This window comes from Silurus meridionalis, chromosome 16 (assembly GCF_014805685.1).
Source record: "Silurus meridionalis isolate SWU-2019-XX chromosome 16, ASM1480568v1, whole genome shotgun sequence".
NCBI classification, from domain to species: domain Eukaryota; kingdom Metazoa; phylum Chordata; class Actinopteri; order Siluriformes; family Siluridae; genus Silurus; species Silurus meridionalis.
The window spans coordinates 14,032,175-14,055,962 of record NC_060899.1 but is presented as its reverse complement, the minus strand read 5'-3'; the positions used below and the strand labels follow the sequence as shown (position 1 = coordinate 14,055,962).

At 39.7% G+C, this 23,788-nt stretch overlaps 4 protein-coding genes across 5 annotated transcripts; 1 reads left to right on the top strand and 3 right to left on the bottom strand.

Moving 5' to 3' along the window:
- The first annotated feature begins 599 nt into the window (after positions 1 to 599).
- On the top strand, positions 600 to 9,064 carry dnajc16 (DnaJ (Hsp40) homolog, subfamily C, member 16). Of its 2 annotated transcripts, XM_046869854.1 has the most exons (16): positions 600 to 848; positions 1,257 to 1,442; positions 1,662 to 1,728; positions 1,858 to 2,179; positions 2,336 to 2,520; positions 2,609 to 2,713; positions 2,803 to 2,961; positions 3,062 to 3,192; positions 4,111 to 4,285; positions 4,361 to 4,543; positions 4,727 to 4,803; positions 4,903 to 4,983; positions 5,053 to 5,142; positions 5,245 to 5,415; positions 5,827 to 5,886; positions 6,275 to 6,355. In XM_046869854.1, the coding sequence occupies exons 2-15, from the start codon at positions 1,267 to 1,269 to the stop codon at positions 5,843 to 5,845; spliced, it is 1,941 nt and encodes a 646-aa protein (XP_046725810.1). In that variant the 5' UTR covers positions 600 to 848; positions 1,257 to 1,266; the 3' UTR covers positions 5,846 to 5,886; positions 6,275 to 6,355. The 2 variants fall into 2 exon arrangements, with proteins under 2 accessions (XP_046725810.1, XP_046725809.1); XM_046869853.1 differs by lacking the exon at positions 5,827 to 5,886 and having other exon boundaries at positions 6,275 to 9,064.
- A 147-nt stretch (positions 9,065 to 9,211) lies between these two features.
- On the bottom strand, positions 9,212 to 12,467 carry agmat (agmatine ureohydrolase (agmatinase)). Its single transcript, XM_046869857.1, has 7 exons — positions 12,063 to 12,467; positions 10,822 to 11,021; positions 10,542 to 10,590; positions 10,241 to 10,436; positions 9,923 to 10,102; positions 9,589 to 9,673; positions 9,212 to 9,481 (listed from the first exon to the last, which is right to left on the bottom strand). The coding sequence occupies exons 1-7, from the start codon at positions 12,341 to 12,343 to the stop codon at positions 9,408 to 9,410; spliced, it is 1,065 nt and encodes a 354-aa protein (XP_046725813.1). The 5' UTR covers positions 12,344 to 12,467; the 3' UTR covers positions 9,212 to 9,407.
- Positions 12,468 to 13,131: 664 nt separating this feature from the next.
- Positions 13,132 to 16,485, bottom strand: pink1 (PTEN induced kinase 1). Its single transcript, XM_046869855.1, has 8 exons — positions 16,029 to 16,485; positions 15,147 to 15,419; positions 14,955 to 15,055; positions 14,641 to 14,823; positions 14,302 to 14,465; positions 14,088 to 14,215; positions 13,765 to 13,995; positions 13,132 to 13,683 (listed from the first exon to the last, which is right to left on the bottom strand). The coding sequence occupies exons 1-8, from the start codon at positions 16,383 to 16,385 to the stop codon at positions 13,417 to 13,419; spliced, it is 1,704 nt and encodes a 567-aa protein (XP_046725811.1). The 5' UTR covers positions 16,386 to 16,485; the 3' UTR covers positions 13,132 to 13,416.
- Positions 16,486 to 17,118: 633 nt separating this feature from the next.
- cdaa (cytidine deaminase a) lies at positions 17,119 to 22,551 on the bottom strand. The gene is made up of 6 exons (XM_046869860.1): positions 22,460 to 22,551; positions 22,163 to 22,236; positions 19,343 to 19,518; positions 17,620 to 17,731; positions 17,462 to 17,519; positions 17,119 to 17,376 (listed from the first exon to the last, which is right to left on the bottom strand). Exons 3-6 carry the CDS (start codon positions 19,470 to 19,472, stop codon positions 17,266 to 17,268), a joined length of 411 nt encoding a protein of 136 aa, XP_046725816.1. The 5' UTR covers positions 19,473 to 19,518; positions 22,163 to 22,236; positions 22,460 to 22,551; the 3' UTR covers positions 17,119 to 17,265.
- Positions 22,552 to 23,788: the final 1,237 nt, after the last annotated feature.

Here is a 23,788-nt window from a genome sequence, read left to right as displayed (position 1 = left end):
TCCTAAATGGCCCATTTTTTAAGACCAGATTAGAAGAGTCGACTCATTTTGGCTATCAAATGATACATTTTGTTCATTTTGTTTATTTTATAAGAACACCCCAGAGATTGTGAAAGTCGATAAAATTGTAATAAAATAAAATAATTAAAAGGGTTTTTTATTCCTAATGTGCGGCCCCGGTGTTTGGGGTCTGTTGTCCTAAGTGGTTCTTTTTTCTTCTCAACTGGAAAATAAGAGTCGACTCTTTCGTCTCAAATGATTCCTTTATCAAAATCAATTCACTTAATCTTGTAATGAGAAACTTCCAGTCTTTCAAAGACATTATTGCTAATATGATCTATTAGGGTGAGGATGTTCTCTCCATTTTCTCTCATAGCAACACGAATGTTTTAAAGCTACATAGAAATTGCTTTTAAAAAATCCACAGATTTCAGTGCTTTAAATACATTTCCATCATTAAGACATAAATTGCATCACCCTCTCTGTTTTCTCCATAGACTAACGTAATGCACGCTTTTATTGTGACGGCATGACCCAGTCGCGCGCGCGTGTGCGTGTGTGTGTGTGTGTGTGTGTGTGTGTGTGTGTGTGGTGGGGGGGATGCGGAGCGGGATGCGGAGGCAGGGATGCGCACGATGCGGAGCTGGATCTACAGCAGGATCATGAACATCTGAGCATCAAAACGCGGTTTTAACGGGGATTTGACATCTGTCCTAAAAATCCAGGGTCGAACCGGAATTGAATTTCCTGGATCCTTTTATTAAACCCGACATCTGGAATAACGCCTGTTTTCCTCTTAACAAACAAGGTCGCTGATTTGCGATGATGCTGGTGCTGTTAGACTGACTGTAAGTCCCTATTTCTTTCTTTCTTTCTTTATTTATTTAAAGCACTTAAACAAATATTTGTTTAAAAAAAACATCTTTTTAGCTATTTAATGCCTAAATCCTGACTAAGCCTGCGATTCAATACCAAATATTCGTTCACTCCCTACACAAGTGCACTACATAGTAGAAAACAGAACGCCATGTCTAGTGCACTGTATAAGTACCACTGATGTATTTGGTATACAGTCTCTAATAAGGTGCGTTTGCAATGACGGTGACCAAACGCCAACAAGGGTCACCCTACATCCCATCTAGGAGATTATTTATGTCCTGCATTCTAGTGCCCTTCATTCAGCCATCATCAGTGTTTATTTCACTATACTGATTTTTTGTTTCATAACCATGATGTTTGTGTTTGTCTTTTCCCAGTCTGGGAGTCATGGCTAAAACAGTGATGCTGTGCCTGAGTCTTCAGTCTGTCCTGATCCTTTGCGTTGTCTTGTCTGGAGCTCTGGGAGACGATGCAGAATTCAACCCCTACAAGATCTTGGGGGTCACCAAGAGTGCAAGTCAGGCAGAAATCAAGAAAGTGTATAAACGCCTTGCCAAAGAATGGTAACGTTTTGCGAATACCATACCATAATATACCTCCAGACACGCCTGTACTGATCCATGGCTGGTCATGATGTTAGATTTAAAAACTGTAACGTGACAATGAAACTATTAGGATTTGAATGAGGCATTATATCAAACTGTCGTGATAAAGGCTGATGTGATTCACACTCACTGATTCACAATCAGATCTGATCCTCTCTTGCATTTATTTGTTGCCAGGCATCCGGACAAAAACAAGAACCCAGAAGCTGAAGACATGTTTATTAAGATCACAAAATCCTATGAGGTAAAGACCCCCCCCCCCCCCCCACATCCTACTTTTGTGTTTCATTACTCAGAAAATAACAAGAACAGTATCTATTGGAATCTCTCGTCACAGTGTGTTTGTGTTTTTGTGTTTGGCTTTGTGGTTCAGATCTTATCGAACGAAGAAAAAAGAGCCAATTATGATCGCTACAAGCAGACCAACTCCCAGCCTTACGGGCCACATGGCTTCCGTCACTTCCACGACAACTTCTACTTCGATGAGTCCTTCTTCAACTTCCCGTTTAACAGCAAGGGCAGCCGCGACGACACCGACAGCAAGTACATGCTGCACTACAACCAGTACATCAACGAAGTCGTGCCTGACAGCTCCAAGAGACCATTTCTAATCAAGATCACCTCGGACTGGTGCTTCAGCTGCGTCCACATGGATCCTGTGTGGAGGGAGGCCGTGAAGGAACTCGAGCCTCTTGGTAAGGAATGTTTTTTATAATCAGGTCATGGGTAGAGCTGAGTTTCAACGTAGCATGATTACTGGACTGCCTGATTAAATCAGAAGAAACTTCAAAACGGTTTTCACTCTGGTCCTTGTGTCTTTGATATTCTTTCCTTTGCTTCTTCTTTTATAGGTGTAGGAGTAGGGGTAGTTGACGTCGGGTATGAGAGACGCTTAGCGAATCATCTGGGCGCTCACCGCACTCCGTCCATACTCGGCGTGATCAACGGAAAAGTAACTTTCTTTAACTACGCTCTGGCCAAAGAGCATCTCATGCAATTTGTGGAGGACCTGCTGCCTCAGAGACTGGTTGAGAAGGTAAGTTCAGGTCTTCTTCTCCTCCCCCTTTTCTTCATCCCCTGATCTGATTTCTGACCCAAAACTCTACTTATGGATTGTTCTTCAGATCACGGACCGGAATCACCCAGACTTTCTGAAGAGCTGGTATGATATTAACAAACCCCACGTTCTGCTTTTTGACCAAGTGCCTGCGGTTCCTTTGCTGTATAAGGTATATGTGGTTATATTCAGAAGTTGGATGCAGTTCGGATCCTGGGTTTTATGATTAATAGTGCGCGCATACGTCCTGTCCCTGCACAGCTGACTGCGTTTGCCTATAAGGACTATGTCCAGTTTGGCTACGTGGACCAGGGTCTGTCTGAGACGGCCAACCTGCTCAAGCAGTACAACATTAACACCTATGCTCCGACCATGCTTGTCTTCAAGGAGAACACAGACAAACCAGCTGACATTATACAGGTAGTGAATTTCAATGCAGGTGATGTAGGATATACAACAAAACAAGGCATGTAAATATAGGAAAATAATTAATGATGCACTCTTGTTTTTCATTAAACAGGCTAAAGGGATGAAAAAACAAATAATTGATGAATTTATCTCCAACAACAAATTCCTTCTTGCCCCTCGTCTGGTGAACCAGAAGGTCTTTGACGAGCTTTGCCCCGTCAAACAGTTCCATCGGCGCCGAAAGTAAGTTAAAAGCCTTTGTGTCGTATGTCAGAGGGAGCAGAAATTGCTCAAATTTGTAACCCGTGACTTCATTAAAGTTTTAAACATTACTCCAGCAAACTGTATCTTCAGTTCCATCCATAAAAATGCCCTTTAATCGATACACCTTTATAAGATTAAGTCACTGATGATTCAATAGGATTGAGGTGGTATCAAAAGGGTTTGAGACTATTGGTGCAACTGGTGCTATTCTGACCACAGAGATGTTTGACATGACATACGATTGACATACGGCGATGCTGCAACGAGTCGTTTAAAGTGTTTTGAGCGGCAGGCGTGCTTCAAGAGAGGAAGAACATCTCAGAGAGATCAGGAAGACCTTGAATGAGCTCAACCCAAAAATGTCGAAACCATTCAGCAACTTGTGCATGATGATCGTTGGAGAACAATTCACATAATCTCACTTTGCACCCACCCTACTCACCAGATATGGCTTCTGCGGACTTCATCCTGAAGATGAATATACAGCTCAAAGGTTGCCGTTCTGGCACCATCGTGGAGCTCCATTGCAAATCACACACACTTTGAAAAGAAGATTTATAAGACATACTCCAGATGTGACAGGAACACTGGGAGCACTGTATTGAAGTGCAAGTGGACTATTTTGAAGGTGATAGTGTGTAGACATTAATTAAGGTACTTTCTTGCCCATCCCACATTCGTGCCCATGTTTATGAAGCTCCACCTCCAGGTTTTTTAGGTGTCTCCATTTTTCTGTTCATACTGGTTGGAACACTAGATCATTGATATACGAGTATCTGTAAAAGGAAAAAATACCTTTGAGAGCTTCAGTGTTTTTTTTAGAGGCACATCTGTAATTATTTACATGAAGATGGTTGTGATTTAAAGTTTTTGTTTATTTTGCTGTTCTCTCTTCAGATACTGTGTTCTGCTTATCACCGGCGAGGAAGAAGTCTTTGTCCCAGGAAACAAAGCTTTCTTGTCTCTGGCTTCTGTGAACACAGAGGAGGTTCTCCGTTTTGCATATGTATACCAACGTCAGCAGCAGCCTCTGTGTGCTGTGCTACTGAAGAACAGAGACACTCCTCCACAGGTACATTCTTACAGCACCATGATGCTCAGCCCCAAAAGTCAGACTTTATTACAATAACAAAGTACATGTATGTAGGTGGTGATCCTGGAGCGGCGTAACGGGGCCGGTAAAGTGCTCTACAAGCCCATCCAGGGCGGCTGGAATGGTAGCGAAGAAGACAAACACAAGCTGATGGAGGAGCTGGAGCGGCTGCGGAAAGACCCCTCCATCCTTACCCATGATGCCACGCTGCCTGAGCTCAACAACGACTTTGCTTCAGTCAGTCTTTCTGAGCATTTATTCTTAAATGGGAAACTATTCCCACCAATAAATCCATTCTATAAGGAATTATATGAACAATAGAGTGATTAGCGTGACATTACCATGAAAAGTCGTATTTTACTAACAATGTTGTAAAGCGAATTTCAACCCAAACTGTATACTGTATCTTTCCGATTGCAGATGTTTTTAATCAGGTGGATTTATGCTGCGTATGATTACTTGTCGGAAATTATTGATGATGTTCTCCACAATAATTGGTAAGTAACAAATATCCATTACAGTATACTGTATTCTTGGGGATTAAAAAAAAAACGTTGTTTATGAGGAGGTTGTTATTATTGCTCTCAACACTTCAGGCGTGAAATGATGCCTCTGCTGTCTCTGATATCCTCTGCCCTGTTTATCCTGTTTGGCACGGTGATTATTCAGGCTTTCAGGTACGTTTCAGTTTACACTTATATCCTCATTTTGAACTTCGCACACAGATTTATAAATATGGTTTTCAGTGATTCTGGTGAGGAGAAACCGATGAAACCAAAGGCCAAAGAAGCAGCAAAGACCCAGAATGGATCACCAAGCACTACCAACATGTCCAGGTGCCCCATATGTACATTTGTGAATGAATATTCACAAATATTTATGACTAATTTGCTAACTAATTTGCTTAACGCCCCCCCTCAATGTTTGTTTTGGCGCAGCCGCCCACCAAAGAAAAACTTTGTGGAGGTGACGGAGTTAACAGACATCACTTATACCAGTAATTTGGTGAAGCTGCGACCAGGCCATATCAACGTGGTGCTGGTTCTCACGGACGCAACCAAAAACATACTGCTCAGCAAGTTTGCTAAAGAGGTTTACTCCTTCACTGGGTCAGTCTTTTTTTTATACAATTATCACATACGCATGACATCAAGGAAAATATCTTGAATATACCATAGTCAGATTGTTCTACTATTTGCTATAATAGAGTACAATAAACCAATATAAGATTATGAATTTTATTCCGAGAAACATAAGTTTTTTTTTTTTTTTATTTCCAGCTCTATTTAGAATATATATTATGAGAATGCATACTGGGTAGGAGAGTGTTTGAGATGGTTTGCACTAGTGCATCCTTATAAAAGTTAACGATGTGTTGCATTGATTTTAAAAAGTGTGCATCGGATACAAGTTAGAACTTTAAAAAAACAATTGAATTATATATAATTATGAGTAGATACGCTATACTTTTATTATCTAAAAAGTAACCAATATTGTTTGGCCAATATTTGATATTTCAGATTGATTTCTTCTTGCTAAACTGTTTCTCAAGCACATTCTCACAGCATCACTGCTGCTAGGTGAATATGACGCATCACAACACAACAGAGACCTGAGTCACATAGAAAATGGATTAACATGGCAGAGGTAGAGCTGTACCCTCCCGGAGACAGAAAAGAAAAAGAACGTCTGGTTTTATTTCATCTTTTGTTCTTTTTGTTTGCCACTACAAAGGGCGGTTTGTGAAAGGGACATGGGTTAGAAGTCAAAAGTCGCTTAGCTAAATTTATGATTTGCTTCCAGTCTGACCCGAAGAAATTAAAGAAATATAACTCTGTTTGAGAATATACACTATTTTTAGTAGTATACTATTTAAGTGTATGTTTTTATGAGTAAGATTGTATATTAAAACAGTGAAGCAGTTCGTCATTGTGACAGGAAAAAGTTAACAATTCTTAAAATCTCCAGGAGCCAGACATTGCACTTCTCCTTCCTGAATGTGGACAAGCACAACGAATGGATGTCCACCCTGCTGGAATTCGCCCAGGACGCCATGCAGCTGGAAGCGGACGAGGAGGAGGAGGCCAGCAACCGCAAGACAGATTACACAGGCTACGTGCTGGCGCTCAACGGTCATAAGAAATACCTGTGCCTGTTCAAGCCTGTGTACACTGGGGAGGACGCTAACAGCAGAGCAGAGGACGAGGCAGGGAGCTCCAGATCCAGGTCAAGCTCCAGAGATGAGCATCAGCATAGGAAAGGAGGGGCACGCTCACGCTCCACCACTCTTCACATTCACCACAAACTGGATCGTCTGGGTTTGTGGATGGAGCGGCTGATGGAAGGCACGCTACCTCGATACTACATCCCGGCTTGGCCTGGTCTGGACAAGATCACGGTGAATAAATAGAGTTGGAAAACCTAGCATGCTGCAAAAGTCGGTGCTGGTTCTTTGGGAGCGGTTTCTCGTCATTCCTATAGCAGTAGGCGGACTTTGTGACCTCAGAGCTCAGACTCTGACTTTTTACACAGATGCTGTAAATGACCCGAGTCTAATAGTAGCTCCATGCTGCGCTATAACTACTGAATGCTGCTCCAGCTGTTACTTTAAAGGTACAATAGATAGGGATATCCATTGATACGTAACCAAACATAATACCAGTGACAAAATTCAACCTGCATATCAGTCTTTAATTATTATTACCCACAATGTCTCTCAGCTACTTGTTAATAGTGAGTGGATTTCATCCTATCAGGCATTTTAGTCAAATCTTCTGATCAAACACGTTCACTTTCCTCTAATCTGACTAATCTAAACTCTGTCTCACTCCACAATCCGACTGCTCTTAAATGAATATAACAATAAACATCGCTGGAAAGTGCTGATTTGGAAAACAAGTTCTTGTTTTTATGTTTTTTAGGACCTAGCATCAACAGTTATCCTTTATCATTAAGATCTGTCATCTCCTAGTAAACAGCATTGTAACTGTGCTAGCAATAACAGTGTCCTCATGTGATGTCTGCATGGCACCACATTGGAAATATGTATTTTTAAAATGTATTGAGGTGGAGACAAGACCTGAAAGCTTTCTGTAATTGTAAAATGTCTCTTTTGATATACAAAATGGGTTGAAATGTGAGGATTTCAGTCGGTGTAAAACTTAACCTGATCCCCTGCCATGCACACGGTCACCTTCACATGGTAAATGTAGCATGGACTAAAAAAAAAGTAAACTAACAGTGGGAAGCATCATCTAGACAGCAAAATATTTAATAATCGTAATTATAATCGTACAGATTTTAAATAATCCTATTAGTGTTATGCATACGTGTGCGTATTTAGATTTTGTCCTGAACAGAAGAATATAGAGGACCGTGTCTTTCCTGTGCAATAAGACTACTTTGCCTTGAACCTGGTTCTTTAAATACATTTTTCAAAAATTTTTTGGTGGACACCTGAACATTCCATTCCACCTCTGGTCCCCATTTAAACTTCTGGGAAGATGTTCCACTAGATTTTGGAGTGTACTTGCAGACATTCATTCGAAGTCTGATATAGGTGAGGTGTTGCAATTCATCCCAAACCAAAGGTGTTTGATAAGTTTGAGGTCAGATCTCAATAGCAGGCCAATCAAGATCTTCCACTCCAACATATCAGAAGCATATTTTCATTGAGCTTGTTTTTTGGTTTTCCCAGTTCGTGTAAAGGGAAAACGTCATGCAACCACATCCAAAGACAACCGTGTGTCTCCAACTTTTAACAGTTTGGGGAAGAAACACCTATGGATGGAAAGGTCAGGTGTCCCAATACTTTTGTTCATACATTGTATAGATATAAGCAAATTAAATATTTGTATGATAATGTGCTACACAGTGATCAGACCACCCAGTAATATGAATATGATGTTTTTTGTGCGACCAGTTGTTTTTTTAAAATGAAATGAAAATTTTTCTAAAAATAACTAGGATTCTATTAAAAAAAACGAGAATTTCTTTCTGGGTTTTTTCCCCTTTCTTAATTGCATCATTCAGTAAAATAGCCAATCAGCTTCCAGTATGCAAATTACGCCAACATTTTACAATAGTATTATATATTTTCCTTTCAGGCCGTAGCATGCACAGTAGAAGAGAGTGCTAGCTACAATAGAAGCTAAATAGCTTGTTTCTTCCACCTATTATATTCATAACCTGTATTTATTAGTTACAGAGATGTGTAGCTGCTTCTGTGCCTTTTCTTTCGTGGAACGAGCTTTTGGATGATTTATTTATTTTAAGCAGCATGATAATCCAAATCCAGTCTTCCATCCCAGTACAGGTTATAGGATATGACATTTCTGCCAGAAGATGCATCAAACCAGTGTGCTGTTTAGTTATAAATCCATACCCTGTTGTTATTTATAAATTACAAATAAGCCCATTTATTTCAAGTGTTTTAGTCTTTTCATGTTTGCCTCATCAATTCTGTACAGTCCATGTGTATATCTGCTTGATAGTGTTATAGAATAGATCAAGACAATGATGTGGTCTCATTTATTGCAAAAAATGTAGAGCTGTAACAAATAAAATGAATCATTTAATTTTATTTCCATAATTTTGATATGTGCCAATGTTTCTTTTTTTAAGAAGACATACACTGAATAAGTCAAAGTTTTACTGAAAGTTTTTCTTATTATTTACGGTTCTGGATTGTATTTTCTTTTTTTCTTTTCAATATTAAAAAAAAAAAAAAAAAGGAAAATGTAAATGTAAAAAAAAAATGTATTTAATTATATTAAAAAATCTAATATTAAGAACTTAAACACTGAATATAAAAAGCAGTGAGATATTTTATAACTTAAAAATAACTATATATAAGGTGCTAAAGTAAATATTGAAAGCCAGAGGGGTGTCACAACCTTAACGGAGTTCCTTTGAAATTCCCTTCTGTTTATTTACTTTCCATTTTTTAGATTGATAAAACTTTTATATTTCATTCAAAACAATTCCACTCATTTACATACATTATACATATATGTAACCATGTTTATGTGCTACAGCGTAAACAGAGGTCAGAGGATTCTTACATATTTTCGATTATTTCGAAAATTAGAGCATTTCATAATCAGTAGTGTTTCGTCTTTGGAAGGACACAAAGCATTTCAAAAAGCAGGTTGGCTGCAGTCAGAGCTGTGTTTCCTGTATACGGAGAAGAAAGAAAAGAAAAGAAAAAAGCAACACAGGCTGAAAAATGTTGTCACATAATTTAGACTTTCATGTTAAAAGTATGTAGAGACGTGTGTTACCTGTAGTGTCGTATGGTGGTGAAACCTCCACCAAGTCACAGCCAACAAGATTTATACCTCGGCATCCACGAATTATCTCCAGTCCCTAAACACACACACACACACACACACACACACACACACACACACACACACACACACAGCTTGTTGTATTACAGAAAAGCCTCTAAACTCTCTGTCCTGAAGACTTTCTCATGGCAGAAAATCAGCAAAATGTGTTGCAGCTTCATCTCCAACAGCTGCAAGAACCTGAGACCTTGAGACTCATAAAGGTATAAATATTTACCTAGTAAAATATTTGATTCAGCGATCAGTGTATTAGTGACAGAAATACCTGGATAGGTGTGAGGCCTGCGATCTCAGGCGTTCCAGTGCCAGGGGCATATGCAGGATCCAAAGCATCAATATCGAAGCTGAGGTACACAGGCCCTTTGCCCATTTGGGCTCGAACCTCTGTCATGAGTGGAACCAGAGATTTATGCCAACACTGGTCCGCCTGGACCACACGGAACCCCTGAAGAAAAACATTTACTGTGTGAAACAACACATGCTGCTCAACTGGATCATTGTACGTTAATCGCCATAAGATATTACAAATCGTTACAGGGCCCCCTGGTGGCTAGGAGGACTTTGCTTATATCTGTTGTCAGACCTGTTCTCTGCTCCACGCGTAGGCGTCAGGGGAATAGGCAGTGCCTCGAAGGCCGATCTGAACCACGCGTTTACAGTCCAGCAGTCCCTCTTCTACACAGCGTCTGAACGGTGTGCCATGAGTGATCTTCTCCCCAAGGGACATATCACCTGTATCAGCATGAGCATCCACATGCACCAGACCCACAGGCCCATGTCTGATGCAGGATTAAACCAGTTGGATTAAAAAAGGAGAGATGTATTCACATTAACAGACTCCGTATAAGTGAAGATACATAAGGATAGACATTGTTCCTGCTTACTTTTCCGCCACGGCCTGCAGAATCGGGTACGCAATCGTGTGATCACCCCCTGCCAATGCAACAGAGCTTTAATCCTGTCTAAAGGCTAAAGTTTCACAACTGACATGACAGTAAATCACTGATTAACCCAACGTACCTGCAGGTATATTATATAAACAAGGTTAATCATTATAGAAGCATTCACGTGCCAGACGATGAAAGTTCAACAGATGGAATAAAATCATTAATTATTTTACATCAGATCTTTTTTTTTGTTAGGTTTTTTTTAAGTAAAACTCACCCATTGTAAGCGGTATGCATCCGGCAGCCATGACGTTGCGGTAAAACTCGCGAATCCGTTTGCAGGCATCCTTCAGATTGTACAAATTCACATTCACATCACCGATATCTGCGACCATCATGGACTCCCAAGGTGCAGCTCCAGTGCCACTGTAGTTCCTCAGCATGAACGATTCGGCTCTGATCTGCCGAGGCCCAAACCTGGCAACCGAGCATTCTTCATGTTTTTGAGTGCAAGTGAACATTTGAATTCATAATTGTAATCCGGTGCCGCATTCCAACGTAACCAATGTGAAGATTTACTGTTAAACCTGAATGCACTTCTACTGAACATCAAGCGATGCTGTAGCTGAATGGCTGGAATGGAAACCTTCAGCTACAGTGTTGCTTGGTGGAGAAGATCTGACTAGTAAGATCAGAATGAATTCTTGTGCAGTCATACAGTGAAATATGATAAATACAGTACCTGTAATCCATATTTTAAAACTGGTGTCATACACCAGCTCATGGTGAACTCATCTTTCTTATCACAAGCATACCAAGAAGCCTAGAGATATCTTCTGGGCGATTTAAAAACCTTGTGGTAGGTGACAGGTACATCTCAGAAGCTCTTTAAGCCTGGGGTATCCCCCTTGGGCTGAAGTTCCTATAAAGCCCTTCTCTTGAGCCCCTATGCAAGATACTGTACTGGCTCTGAAATTAGTGTCAAAACACATTACTAGTTCGTCTTCCACATTCTGGTGACTTCGGGGTTATGTTTGAATCTGGACTCGTGAATGTGAAAGTTCAGATTGATAGGTCATGCCAGTCTATTCTGGGAATCTGATCATCTAGCAGAAATGGAACCCAGTGCATTAGATCGAGGACATCCTCAAAATGACTAATATCATAATATACCATGTCCCTCGATAAGGAGCGTCTCGTCGTCCTGGGGATAATTTACACTTTTAGATAGATGCACTGATGACACCTGGACATCCCCAGACTTTACCTGGTTACATAACAATTACGTTTTGGAATTAGAACAACCATAAACTAAAGTTTACTGGAAATTATGACTATTGAATTGTGTTGGCATGTGAACCTGCATGAATTACTGAACCAAGTCTGAGCATAAGCCCAGAGGATTTGTAAGTTGACGTGCAACAGGTTTTCAAGGCGGTTCCTTGCAGCTTTAATGCCCTGACAGTGGGTAAAAAAAAGTGTGCAAATGTGAGATGAGATGGACATCCATGAGCAAACCTGGTTCCGGGTCGGTTGGAGGTCCCGGTGTCGATGGGCACTCCGATGAAAGCTGCGTCCAATCCCTCGGGTGTGTCCTGATACGGTAACTTGGCCATTGTGGCGATCCCGGAGATGCGCGCGACAAACTCGCTGCTTGGAGGAACATTGTAGGACTTGCTGGACATCAGCCTGGTCGGGCTGGCCGTTACGTTCACGTTCACGCTTTCCCGAACCGCGCGCGCTAACGACACGCACGCGGTGGGCAACCGGATTCCTTTCATCCTTATCAAATGTAGCATGGCAATCAGACCTCGATCTTCACATGCACGAGACCTGTCCTGTCTTTTCCTGCCCTGTCCCTTATTTCATTCGTGGAAAATAACAACCCCCTCTCCAAACCCTGAGCTGAACTTTTGCACCCCTGTAACGCGATCCGCTACAAGGCGCCCCCTACAGGAATTCATGGGAAATGCATTTCATTCATCTTAATCTTTTCACTTTTTTTAAAATTTTTAATTTATGCATCACAACAGTGCATAGTGCAATTGTAGGAAAATAATTAACGACGTGGCCCAATTTCCTAGTTCCATGCACGATTTATTTTTCTTTAATAGCACGTCCCAACGTGTTTTATTCTTCTTAAACTTCTTACATAAATAAAAAGCAATATTTTTTTAATTTTTAAACTCATTCAATGTTGCATAAACAACTCCTTACAAATGCCACTATATCAATGATACTTCTATATGTGATGCTACGATGTATTAAAGAAAAATTAGATCAACTTGATTGTGCATGGTGGCACAAGGAAACGGGGAATTCTGGAACTAGGAATTGACAACCCTGGGGCATCAGCAATTTTTTGGACCCAGTGTGAGCACTCAGACGCTACACACCAACTCTGAATCAGTAGTACAGTCGTGGATAATATGTAAAAAAAAAGCCTAATAATATCCCACCCACTAACAGGTGCAATGATGAAGAGATAATCAGTGTTAATTACTTCACCGATCATAATGTTATACCTGGATGGTGTATTTATTCATAAAAAAATAGATGAATAATGAGCATAACAAGGAGACGACAATGTTTTAATAGGATAGTGTATTTATTGAACGTGATGTAATCAACACAACGCTGTGCACTGAACAGAAACATATATGTATGCGCTCTTTCAATTACGTAGCAATCAAGTTATCGAAGCCCCATACGTATTTCCACACGCTGTATCTGGAGATTACATCAAATCTATTAGAAGCGAAAAAGTATGTACATAAAGTGCTATTCCTTCTATACAATCGGAAAACAAATCTAACTGATTGCATTGCATCCACAGTGTTAATGCTACAGTCTGTACTCAGGACGTTCAAGTTCAGATGCTGAAGCTCAGCTGACGTCCATACATGAGGTATCCTGCAGCCATGCGGAGCTCCTCCAGATCCAGGTTGGCGAGAAATCCTCTCTGGAGCTCGGCCTCGACTAAGGCGTTGCGTCTGCTGCCTTTCAGGAGAACCACAGCGGAGTGACACAGCAGCCAGTCGGCCATCTTTCCCATGCTGTCAGGTTTCAAGCTGACAAGAGCACGTTTTCCCCACAGGCTGAGGTGCAGGATGTTGGCGGCGACACGTGCGCTTGGGCGCTAAAGGTAAAAGTGTAAAGTGAGTACAACATCTCAACACTAATCGTGTGAGGTCTAACCCCAGACATGAGGAACGTTTACCTTCTTAGGGTTTCTGCGTAGAAGCAGTCTCACCACCAGCTGCACATCCGAGGGTACGCTGGCACCCAGAGGGGGCAGCTGTTTCTCCTGATAGCTGCGGCTTTCTAAACCTGAGGAGCTGTAAAACGGATTCGGCTGGCCGAAGATCTCATAGCCGATGGCTCCGACCGCCCAGGCGTCTGCCTTACTGTAATTGATCTCCACACCAGGCCCGGATTCGGCTGTGGCCACCTGCACAGACGTTTTTTTTTTGCAGATGAAAACCGACCCACTATGATGATTATGGTGAAATGAATGGAATGGACAATAGGCCTGGACAATACCTCAGGTGCCATGAGGCAGGAATTCCCTCCTCGGTACACATAACGGCTGGTAAAGGGTAGTTTCAGTCCTAAACGCTCCTCTGCCAGGCAGCAGCCAAAGTCGGTGATGACCAGCCTGGGGCAGTCCGCTTCAGGACAAAAAAAATTACAGTTAGAATAAAGCATTAAAAAAAATTATCGATCGATTTGTGATTTAAATGTATGGAGCACTAACCGGAGTCAAACTCCAGCAGGATGTTATCAGATTTAAGGTCTCTGTGAGCGATGTCCTGCCTGCACAGGTGATCCACACCCTCTAGCAACTGCAGAAGCATCATAGAGCCATGTCTGGAGCCTGGTACACAAACCTGCAGGTACTGCTGCAGGGTACACGGGTAACTGAAAGGGAAAATATATCATGTCATAATATTAAGCATAAAACTGTTGCATTGTATTGTTGCTGTTTTACACACTCTTTCCCCCAAACCTATACATGTCTATAGACCGTAAATATATTAGAATCTGTCTGAACATATTTTCATATCTGTGTGGAACAGGAGAAAAAATTCCTTACTTCTTCATGACTAGAAAGAGTGTGTGGTTGTTGCCCAGGCCAGCAGGGTTGAGTCTGGCAGGCAGAGCAGCAGGGTACTCATTCAAAGCGCCAGGAAGGAGCGGGACCTCAGCCGTGAAGGCTCGGTACACTTGGATTATGTTGGGGTGGGCAGTCACTCTTTTGGGTGCTTCCCCAAAATGGCTACAAAGAGAACACAAGTTGAAACTAAGAACATGCAATCTGGCAAAAGTGGAATTTCAATGCAATAAAGCAGCCTCTTTTATATAATCAGCTTTCTGGGACATAATCAAGCCTACACTTTATAACCTCACCCATTTAGGACAAGTTCTTTTTCTTTCCTCAAAGCCTGAGGATTTGCAGGAACCAGCTCTTGGGCCATGGCATTGAGAATCGCCTCGCTAGAAGAACCTGCCTGCAATGCAGTTATAATAACAACAATTTAGATTCATAAAAAATTGCTTGTTGCACTACAGTGAATAATTCATAGTGCTGTTGGAACCTACCCCAATATTCCACATCATTTTCACAGCCAGGGGATAGCTGTGTGCCCCGGGGAATTTTAGAGGTGCCATGATACCACTTTCTTCTCCGTTTTGTTTTAGCTCCACCAAGGAACACCTGCTGTTTGGCCCGAGGGGTGCGAACGGAGCCGCGGCCTCGTACACAGCAGCGTTGCAGCCTTTTCCTATCTGCTTCCCAATCACGTAGTCCTCCAGCTTATATCCAGACGTGAATGGTTTTACAGGGCTCTGAACTGACGACTTCGTGAAAAGTGCCTGCATGTCGATAGACAATCATTTCGTTAATGGAACGAGTGAAACATCACAAATCATGACAATTATTCTCAAAGTAGTTTTCTGTAGGACCTCCACATCCTTATGAACTTTTAACCTTTTCAATTCTTAAAATCTAATTTATACATGTCCACACATTTTGGCCTTCCGTACTTTCTCAGACAACAAAAACGTAGCTTTTTGAAAACGCTCTCCGTAGAAGATAAATTTGAAAACGCCGTTTCTGTGTTTCGGTGCGGACTGTGAAAACAAAAGCTTTTGAAAACTATGATAATAGTTAATAAACGATTTGCTCGTGCACAGGGATGCGAGTGTTTGTATGTATCCGGATTTAGGATAGTATTTATTATAATATACTCTCAATGTTTAATTTAAAAGAGGATGGGAAGGGAGGGGGGCGGAGACATTTCTGGCCCGGAAACATTTCATCATCATCATCATCAATATCAAGAAGTATTTTAATAGTGAAATTAATAAACAAGCGATGTAATGTATGGAGAAGTTTTTCTAAACGACCCTTAAAGTCTAAAACGTGTACAAATATTTTAGCAATTGCCCCTTTAATGGTTTCAGCCGCTGTTGTTAAATTACCTGAATTTCTTGACATGTCGCAGCGCTCCGTCGGTCCTCGTCTAGCTGTTGGTCGATCAAACCTAAACCGACACCGAAAGCCAGAAACACGGCTCTGTTTCTCGGAGAGCCTCCTCCGATCAGCCTACGGAAGCCGGCGGACTGGAGCTGCGCTGCGAGGCCGCTGAGAGACGTGCGGTAATACCGGTAGCGGGCAGGCAGGAAAGTCCGAGGCTGCACGCTGCGGCCTGGTTGATTCACCCGCAAGCGCTCACCTCGGAACTTTCCTGCGATTCGCCCCGCAGGTTTTAAAATCCCGAGCTGGAAAAGCGAGCGGCTGAACTCCAGCCCTCGACTGAGAGCATGTTTGACCGACATGATTTATCAAAATGTCCAAAAATATATATCGAAAGTTATTACACGCGAACGCGCTCCGTTCGCTCTGATAATTATATAGCAAGGACAGTGTTTACATGATGCCTATTGGCTGAACGGTTCCATCACGTGACACATCTTTATTATGGTACAGTATAATTAGAATTCATGGCACTAGAGGCAGACGTACAGATTATACCAAGCATGATAAGTTACCTATGACGTCACAGAAACTTCCCAACAACACGAGATCATGAGAAAACAAGAAAAAATAAATATATTATCATGCATGGCCTTTTAGGACTTAAAGTAAGGGACGACACCTGACTTTTATTCTTAACTAAACCACAAAGTTAAAACAGCTCCATGAACATATGCTTGAAGATGAGGGTTTTGATGCAGCCTGACACGAGTTACTGTTACCACCAAAAACCATTCAGTGTTTTATTGTGTTTTTATATACATTTATAGTTACTTTGTAGAATAGTAACTTAGTACTTATGTTTCAGCAGCTCTTAAAAGTTATTTTATTTATTTATTTATATAACTGCAAAGTAAAAAAAAAGGCAGAAAGACTCTTGATAATCCCATCATGGTGGAAAAACGTATTGGCCATTGCAAAGTACTGACACTGGTGACTCCTTCCATAAGGATATCAAAGTATATATTCTTCTTTTTTTTTGTTTGACTTGTTAGTACTCAAAAGAAAATATAAACACATTATATGAGCACATGATACAAGTATAAAACTGATCAATTTTATTCAGCATTAATACATTTCATAAATATAATAGCATATAAATCAACATTTTCATTCCTAAAAGCCAGCACGTTTGTTCAGTCGAAAAAAATGAAAAAATATCTTCTTAGAAGGAATCACTTTTCACTTCAGCAAGTCTTCAGGACCGAATGAAACAGGAAGGAGGTCGTTCACAGTCTGCTTTAGGAAAGAGCCATCTGGTTTTGACATATAAACTTCCCATTGCAGGCCAAACTGCAAGACAAACGAAAATCATTTCAGCAATCCTACTGCATGATTAAAAAGGAAAGAAAAGAAGCAAAAAAAACAAACAACCAACCTCCCTCATGAACTGTCTGCAGCCACCGCAGGGTGAGATGAAATTATCTGCCATATCACTATTTAAAAAAAAAGAACATTTATAATAATTCATTTAACCCAAACATAATGAAAGTATCTTTTACAAATATGCTTAAAGACAATATTATAGAATCGAACCTGGCTATAGCAATGGCCTTAAACTCTCGATGTCCCTCTGACACGGCTTTGGAGATAGTGACTACCTCAGCGCAGATACCAAGGGCGAGGCAAGCGTTTTCTACATTACACCCTTTAAAGTACAAGCAAAACAAAACATTAGCATTAAAAAAATTATAATTTGCTTACTTCAGATCAGACATAATGCATACAGTATTTGGGTCTAAGAGTACCATTCTTATTTAAAATAAAGTATATATATATATATATATATATATATATATATATATATATATATATATATGCTTCAGTTTTGGTTTCTGTTCCATGAAGATATTTCTTTTTATCACCGTAAATATTTGGTTTAAAGCCTAGAACATTAAGAGGTTAAATTATTACTCATTACTCATTTACTACCTGAGATTAGTGAGTATGGTGACCATTTAGAATATAATCACAGGATTCATCTTTATATTAAAATATATACATTTTATAAACACTTCACATGCACTATTTGGACAAAAGTATTAAGACACCTGACCTCTCCAAATATACTCATTCTTAACTAAACTGTTTACAATGTTAGAAGCACACCATTGTATAAAATGACTTTGGATGCTTTAAACTTGTTTCAGCATCACAAAACCACTGTCTATGAAGGTATCATATACCTGGGTTGTAGTGGAAGATCTCCTGCTATAGAGCTCTGACTCAACCCTACTAAACACTTCTGGGATGAATGTAAATGCTGACTGCACCCCAAGCGTCCTCACCTCCACTACATCAGCACCTGACTTTTAATAAATGAGCACAAATATCGAAACAATCTAAGGGAACATCTTCCCAGAAGAGAGGAGGTTATTATACAAGCAAATGAGGACTAAATGTGGAATGAGATGTATACAAAACATCTTTTGATCAATTGTCTATAAACGTCAGTCCTTATAACACTTCTTTGTCAAAGAGATTATGCACAAGTCAGTAACAGACTTCAGTGTGATAATAACTTCTTATAAACGAGTAGCAATCCTTCATTGCCTCATAGGTAATGAAGCATATTTCCACACCAAACTGATTTTGGTCAATAATTAAGTTCCTTAAATCCCTTTATGTTTCTCACTTAAACCCATACATGAAGCCTAAATGGAGGTTTTAGTTCTTAACCAAAGCCTTTGCAATCTGTCACACTCAACACTCGTATTCTGCGTTTTCAGATACGTCCTGCTCTTCTAAGAACCGATGTCGAGCTGTGAAATGTTGCAGTACAGTAGAAACGCTCAATTATATAACCTCTCTAAGCTTTGTGGCCTTTGCCGTTTTCACGATAAGCACCCCACCCCACCCACCCACCCCTTTTACTGGCACTCAGCTGTTCCCTTCTACAATAGTCCCTGTGTTATGCCTCACAAACTACCGACAGTGTTCGGAGGCACAATGTAAACCACTGCTGTGTTGATTATTAACATCAAACAGTGTAGCTTTGTGTTCAAACCTTCCTTCTGGGAATCACATGCAAAACGCTCATGTAAGAAATAGCAACACAGTATTATAGGTGTAATACTAGTAGTTATAATAGCATTAGTATTAATACAGGCGAGGATGTAAAGCACTAGGTGGTTGATGTAGTTCTAGATATAGTACATTTAATATTCTTAGCAAAACTAGAAGCATTTCCGCCCGTCCTACAATCTCCCATTCAGTGTTCATTAAATTTAAACCTCTAGGTGTAAAATAATCTCCCTACCTGTGTAGACGGTTCCATCGCGTGTCAGAAGAGCTGCTCCTACTCTGAACTTGCTGTACGGAGAGTAGGCGAAGTCTTTCGCTTCGTGGGACTTGGCTATTAAATCTTCTGTACTTAAGATGTTATCCATTATACTGACAACAGTATCCGGTTGATGATGCTGCTGCTCCAGTTCCCTCCAAGCACAAATGAAAGTGTTAAAGTGTGTGTGTATGTGAGTTAGTGAGTGAGGACATAGTATATGAGTATCTGTGTGTGTGTGTGTGTGTGTGTGTGTGTGTGTGTCTCTGCACGCATGCAGAAGGACTAATGTAATGATTACAGGAATGGAAATGTCACTTTTTTTAAGAAAATGTTGCAACAGTTTCATGACTACATAATGACATCTGACACTTAGAAATGTGGGTCGCCATTAGATATAACAGTACAGAACAGTACAGGCAGAGAAAGAGAGACGTTGATGAAAAAGTCACATAGGGGCTGAACGTCCTGTGAAGCAAATCATGTTAATACAAACTCGAACTTGTCACATACTTCACATCCAGTTCCCCTGGAATGCATACAAAGTGGAAATGACACTAGAATGTAGTGAGAGGGTAAAAAACCCACAAAAATCATTCCAGTGAGGTAACAAGATCACGTTAAAATGGTCTCGACTCGAAGACAAAGTTGTGACACAATGTACGTGCTTTTCACTATGGCACAACCCTGACAAGTTCAAGCAAAGACATAACCATATTTCGTTTCCTAACCATTGTGTTTCTATAATTACTGTGCTAAATGCCACGCCAAAAAAAAAAAAAAATCCCTATTCCAAATCAGTATGTAATACGGTTACACCCTAGCGATCCACCCATTCCCGTTTACATTTCTTTCTAATTTAATCTTCTCATCTCTCTGGATTATCTTGCCATTTCTGACCATTACAGCTTCCAATATATGGCAATGTGTATCAGGATTTGTTGTTTATCATCCAAATGATCATTTTTGAGGCAATCATTTTGCATACATGTTTTTGTTGTGGTATAGATTATTTATTTTCTGAATTAACTTTAATGTGAAATAAAGATTGCCACCTGACTCTTGTCTTTTTGTGCATCACTTATCAAACCTCCCCCTATACATTGGGCAGAGCCAAGGAACCTTTTCTATAGTCACCATCGTGTAAAATTAAACAGAAATCATGATCTTATGTTGTTACGTACTCAACGTGAAAGATCTCATTATTATGACATCCTGTACATTATACTGGAGCTTATTATTGTATGGACGCAGCTCATTCTAATTTGTGTGCGGGATTCTTTTTTTTGCTGAACTCCTCTATTATCTTCTACTTCACAGTTCAATGATTAAACTGATGCGTGCTTTGAAATCCTGATGCATCACTGAACGGTTAATGAATTATGAGTTGTGTGAGTGGTTAAAAAATTGACTGATGTGTATAGGAATATAGACTAGAAATTTGGAAATGTTTGACCTGACTGAAGATTGGGAAAAGACAGAACTCACTTTATTTGAGAAAATAGAAGTAGTAGTAGTAGAAGTAATAACAGTAATAATTGTAGTATAAATAGTGATAGTAGGTGCAGTGTAGTAGTACTAGTACTAGTAGAGGAGTGTATAAGTAATGGTAGTAGTAGTTGTATTGGTATTATTTATATTAGTAAAAATAGTAACAATAAAAGCAGTAATGGCAGCAGCAGAAATAATAATATCAGCAGTTGTACTTGTTATAGTAGTAGTGAAGTAGTGAATAGTATTATTCTTATAGTAGTAGTTGTAGTAGTAGTAGTGTATTAATAAAAGTAGAAGTATTGTAAAAATTGCATTAACAGCCTACTGTAGTAATAAAAGGTACAGATGAGTGTTTTACTACTAGTATTAGTTTTAGTTGTATTAGTAATATTATTACCATACTAGCAGCAGTAACAGCAATGCAACAAGTTGGCATTTGTATCGCGATGCATTATTTTGAACATATTTGCATCTGTGAAAACTAATTTATTTTTCATATCATGTTTGGTAAATGTGCTATACTTGTATTATTTAGAAATTATTTGTGACCCATAATGTATATATAGATTGATTTCTCCACACTAAAATGTTTCTCAAGAGCGTAGTCTAAATATGACAAGTGACCGCGTAGACCGAGGCGTGTCCTGAGAGTCACATAAAATATAGATTAACATGGCAGAGGTAGAGCTGCATCTTCCTGGAAACAGAACAGGAAAAGAACATCTGGTTTTATGTTTTAATTATTTATTTATTTTGCCCTATAAAGGCCTGTTTGTAAAAGGGCCATGCGTTAGAAGTCAGACGACACTTAATCAAATTAATAATTTGCTGTCTGTCTGAAGCAAAGAAATAAAAGAAGGAAAATATGTACCATATTAAATAGCATAGCATCATATTTTTTTCCAATCGATTGTGTTGCATTAAATCACATTGTGTTGAATCAAATCGAAATCGAATCGCATTGGTAGCTGCTTCATATGTATATGTAGAGTGGAAGTTGGAAGACTAAGATCTGATGAATGCTGTAGGGGAAACCCTTCATTTTTTAGCATTTCGATTTAAGTCAATTTGATTTGAGAATTGCATGACATTCAATAGAAAAGACGCAGCTGGTTGCCAGTTAATGCACCCATGTTTCACATACAGGTATTCGCTTTGACCAATTTTACTACGAATTCCCCAAATAAAATGCATTAAAGTTAAGATCATAAAAAGGACATACAAACAAACTTTACATATGCCATCTCCTGTGCAAGCAATACAATCAATATACCCAGTAATGATCACACACCAGGTGGAACATACCTGTATAAATCAGCAACAATGACAAAAATAAAATCCTGAATGCAGCTATCTGTTACTCATGCACTGTGTTAGATCTGTCAACAAAGACCAAAAACAAACAAAACAAACAAACACGCGTCACAAGAAACCTAAAACATGACATACAATGTGCACAACATAAACCCAGCTCAAAGCTTCCGGACATGTTTTCTTTCATGAATAAAATGTTCACAGGTTTAAGACTCATAACAGTTGCAAAAAGTAATATTTTAAATTTTTGAGAGTTTCAATGTGTTTTGTTGCAAAATGTGGGTATACCTTCCTTATCTCAGCCCAAACAGCAAACTGTGAGCTGTGTAGTGACGAGGCAGATTAATAGACCCAGTTTCAGTTTGTAAACATTGTGACGTGTTTTGTGGGCGGAGCTTATGCGGAGGATGGATACAATCATTATAAAGAAACACGAGCATTTCAAAACTGGTTACATAGTAGTGATGGGAAGATCGGATCATTTTAGTGAGTCGGTTCTTTAAATATCTTTCATCAAAATGAACGAATCATTTGAGTCATTTAGTTCATTTCGTTGCTTTGATCAGAAATAAAATGAAATTAATTTTTTTTCTAAGCAGATCCCCCAACACAAGCTCTGACTATAGTTCCAATTATTTATATGTGTATACATGGCTGCATAGCGTGTATGAGAGTCACGTGATAAAAGAACGAACAACTTGGACTAGAAGTCACGAGTTAAATTACTCAATTCTGTTTCCTGTACATAAACTACGGATATTTTGCAATGCTTTGCTTTTTGAGATTCCTCCTTCTTCTAAATCACATTAAAAACTTGTGAAAAAAAAGAGAAAATGGATAATATTAAATATGTTTAATAGCATTAAATAAATAAAATATTATATATAAATATTAAATATAAATATTAGTGTATCTCTGCTTTCTCTCAAATTCATGATTTGTGTACTTTGTCCACTTCTGGGCAGAATTAATAGTAGTATTAGGTGTAGAGAGTATTAGTAATAGTATTAGTTATAGTAACAGCATTAGTATTAGTAATAGTAAAGTAGTAAAGGTTGATTTGTGATAGAAGAGTATCTGCAAGAGTGAAAGGGAAAGTTTATAAGACTGTGGTGAGACCTGAGATGTTGTATGGTTTAGAGACAGTGGCATTGAGTAAAAGACAGGAGGTGGAGCTGGAGGTAGCAGAGCTGAAGATGTTGAGGTTTTCGTTGGGAGTGACGACGATGGACAGGATTAGAAATGAGTTTATTAGAGGGACAGCGCATGTAGGGTGTTTTGGTGACAAGGTGAGGGAGGCGAGATTGAGATGGTTTGGACATGTGCAGAGGAGGGACATGAATTATATTGGTAGAAGAATGCTGAGGATGGAGCCACCAGGTAGGAGGAAAAGAGGAAGTCCAAGGAGGAGGTTTATGGATGTGGTGAGGGAAGACATGCAGGTAGTTGGTGTAAAAGAGGCAGATGTAGAGGACAGGGGGGTATGGAGACGGATGATCCGCTGTGGCGACCCCTAATGGGAGCAGCCGAAAGAAGAAGTAATAGTAATAGTAATAGTAGTAACAGATAATTAGTGTAGCAACAGGTGTATTAGTTGTATTAGTAACAGTAAAGTTG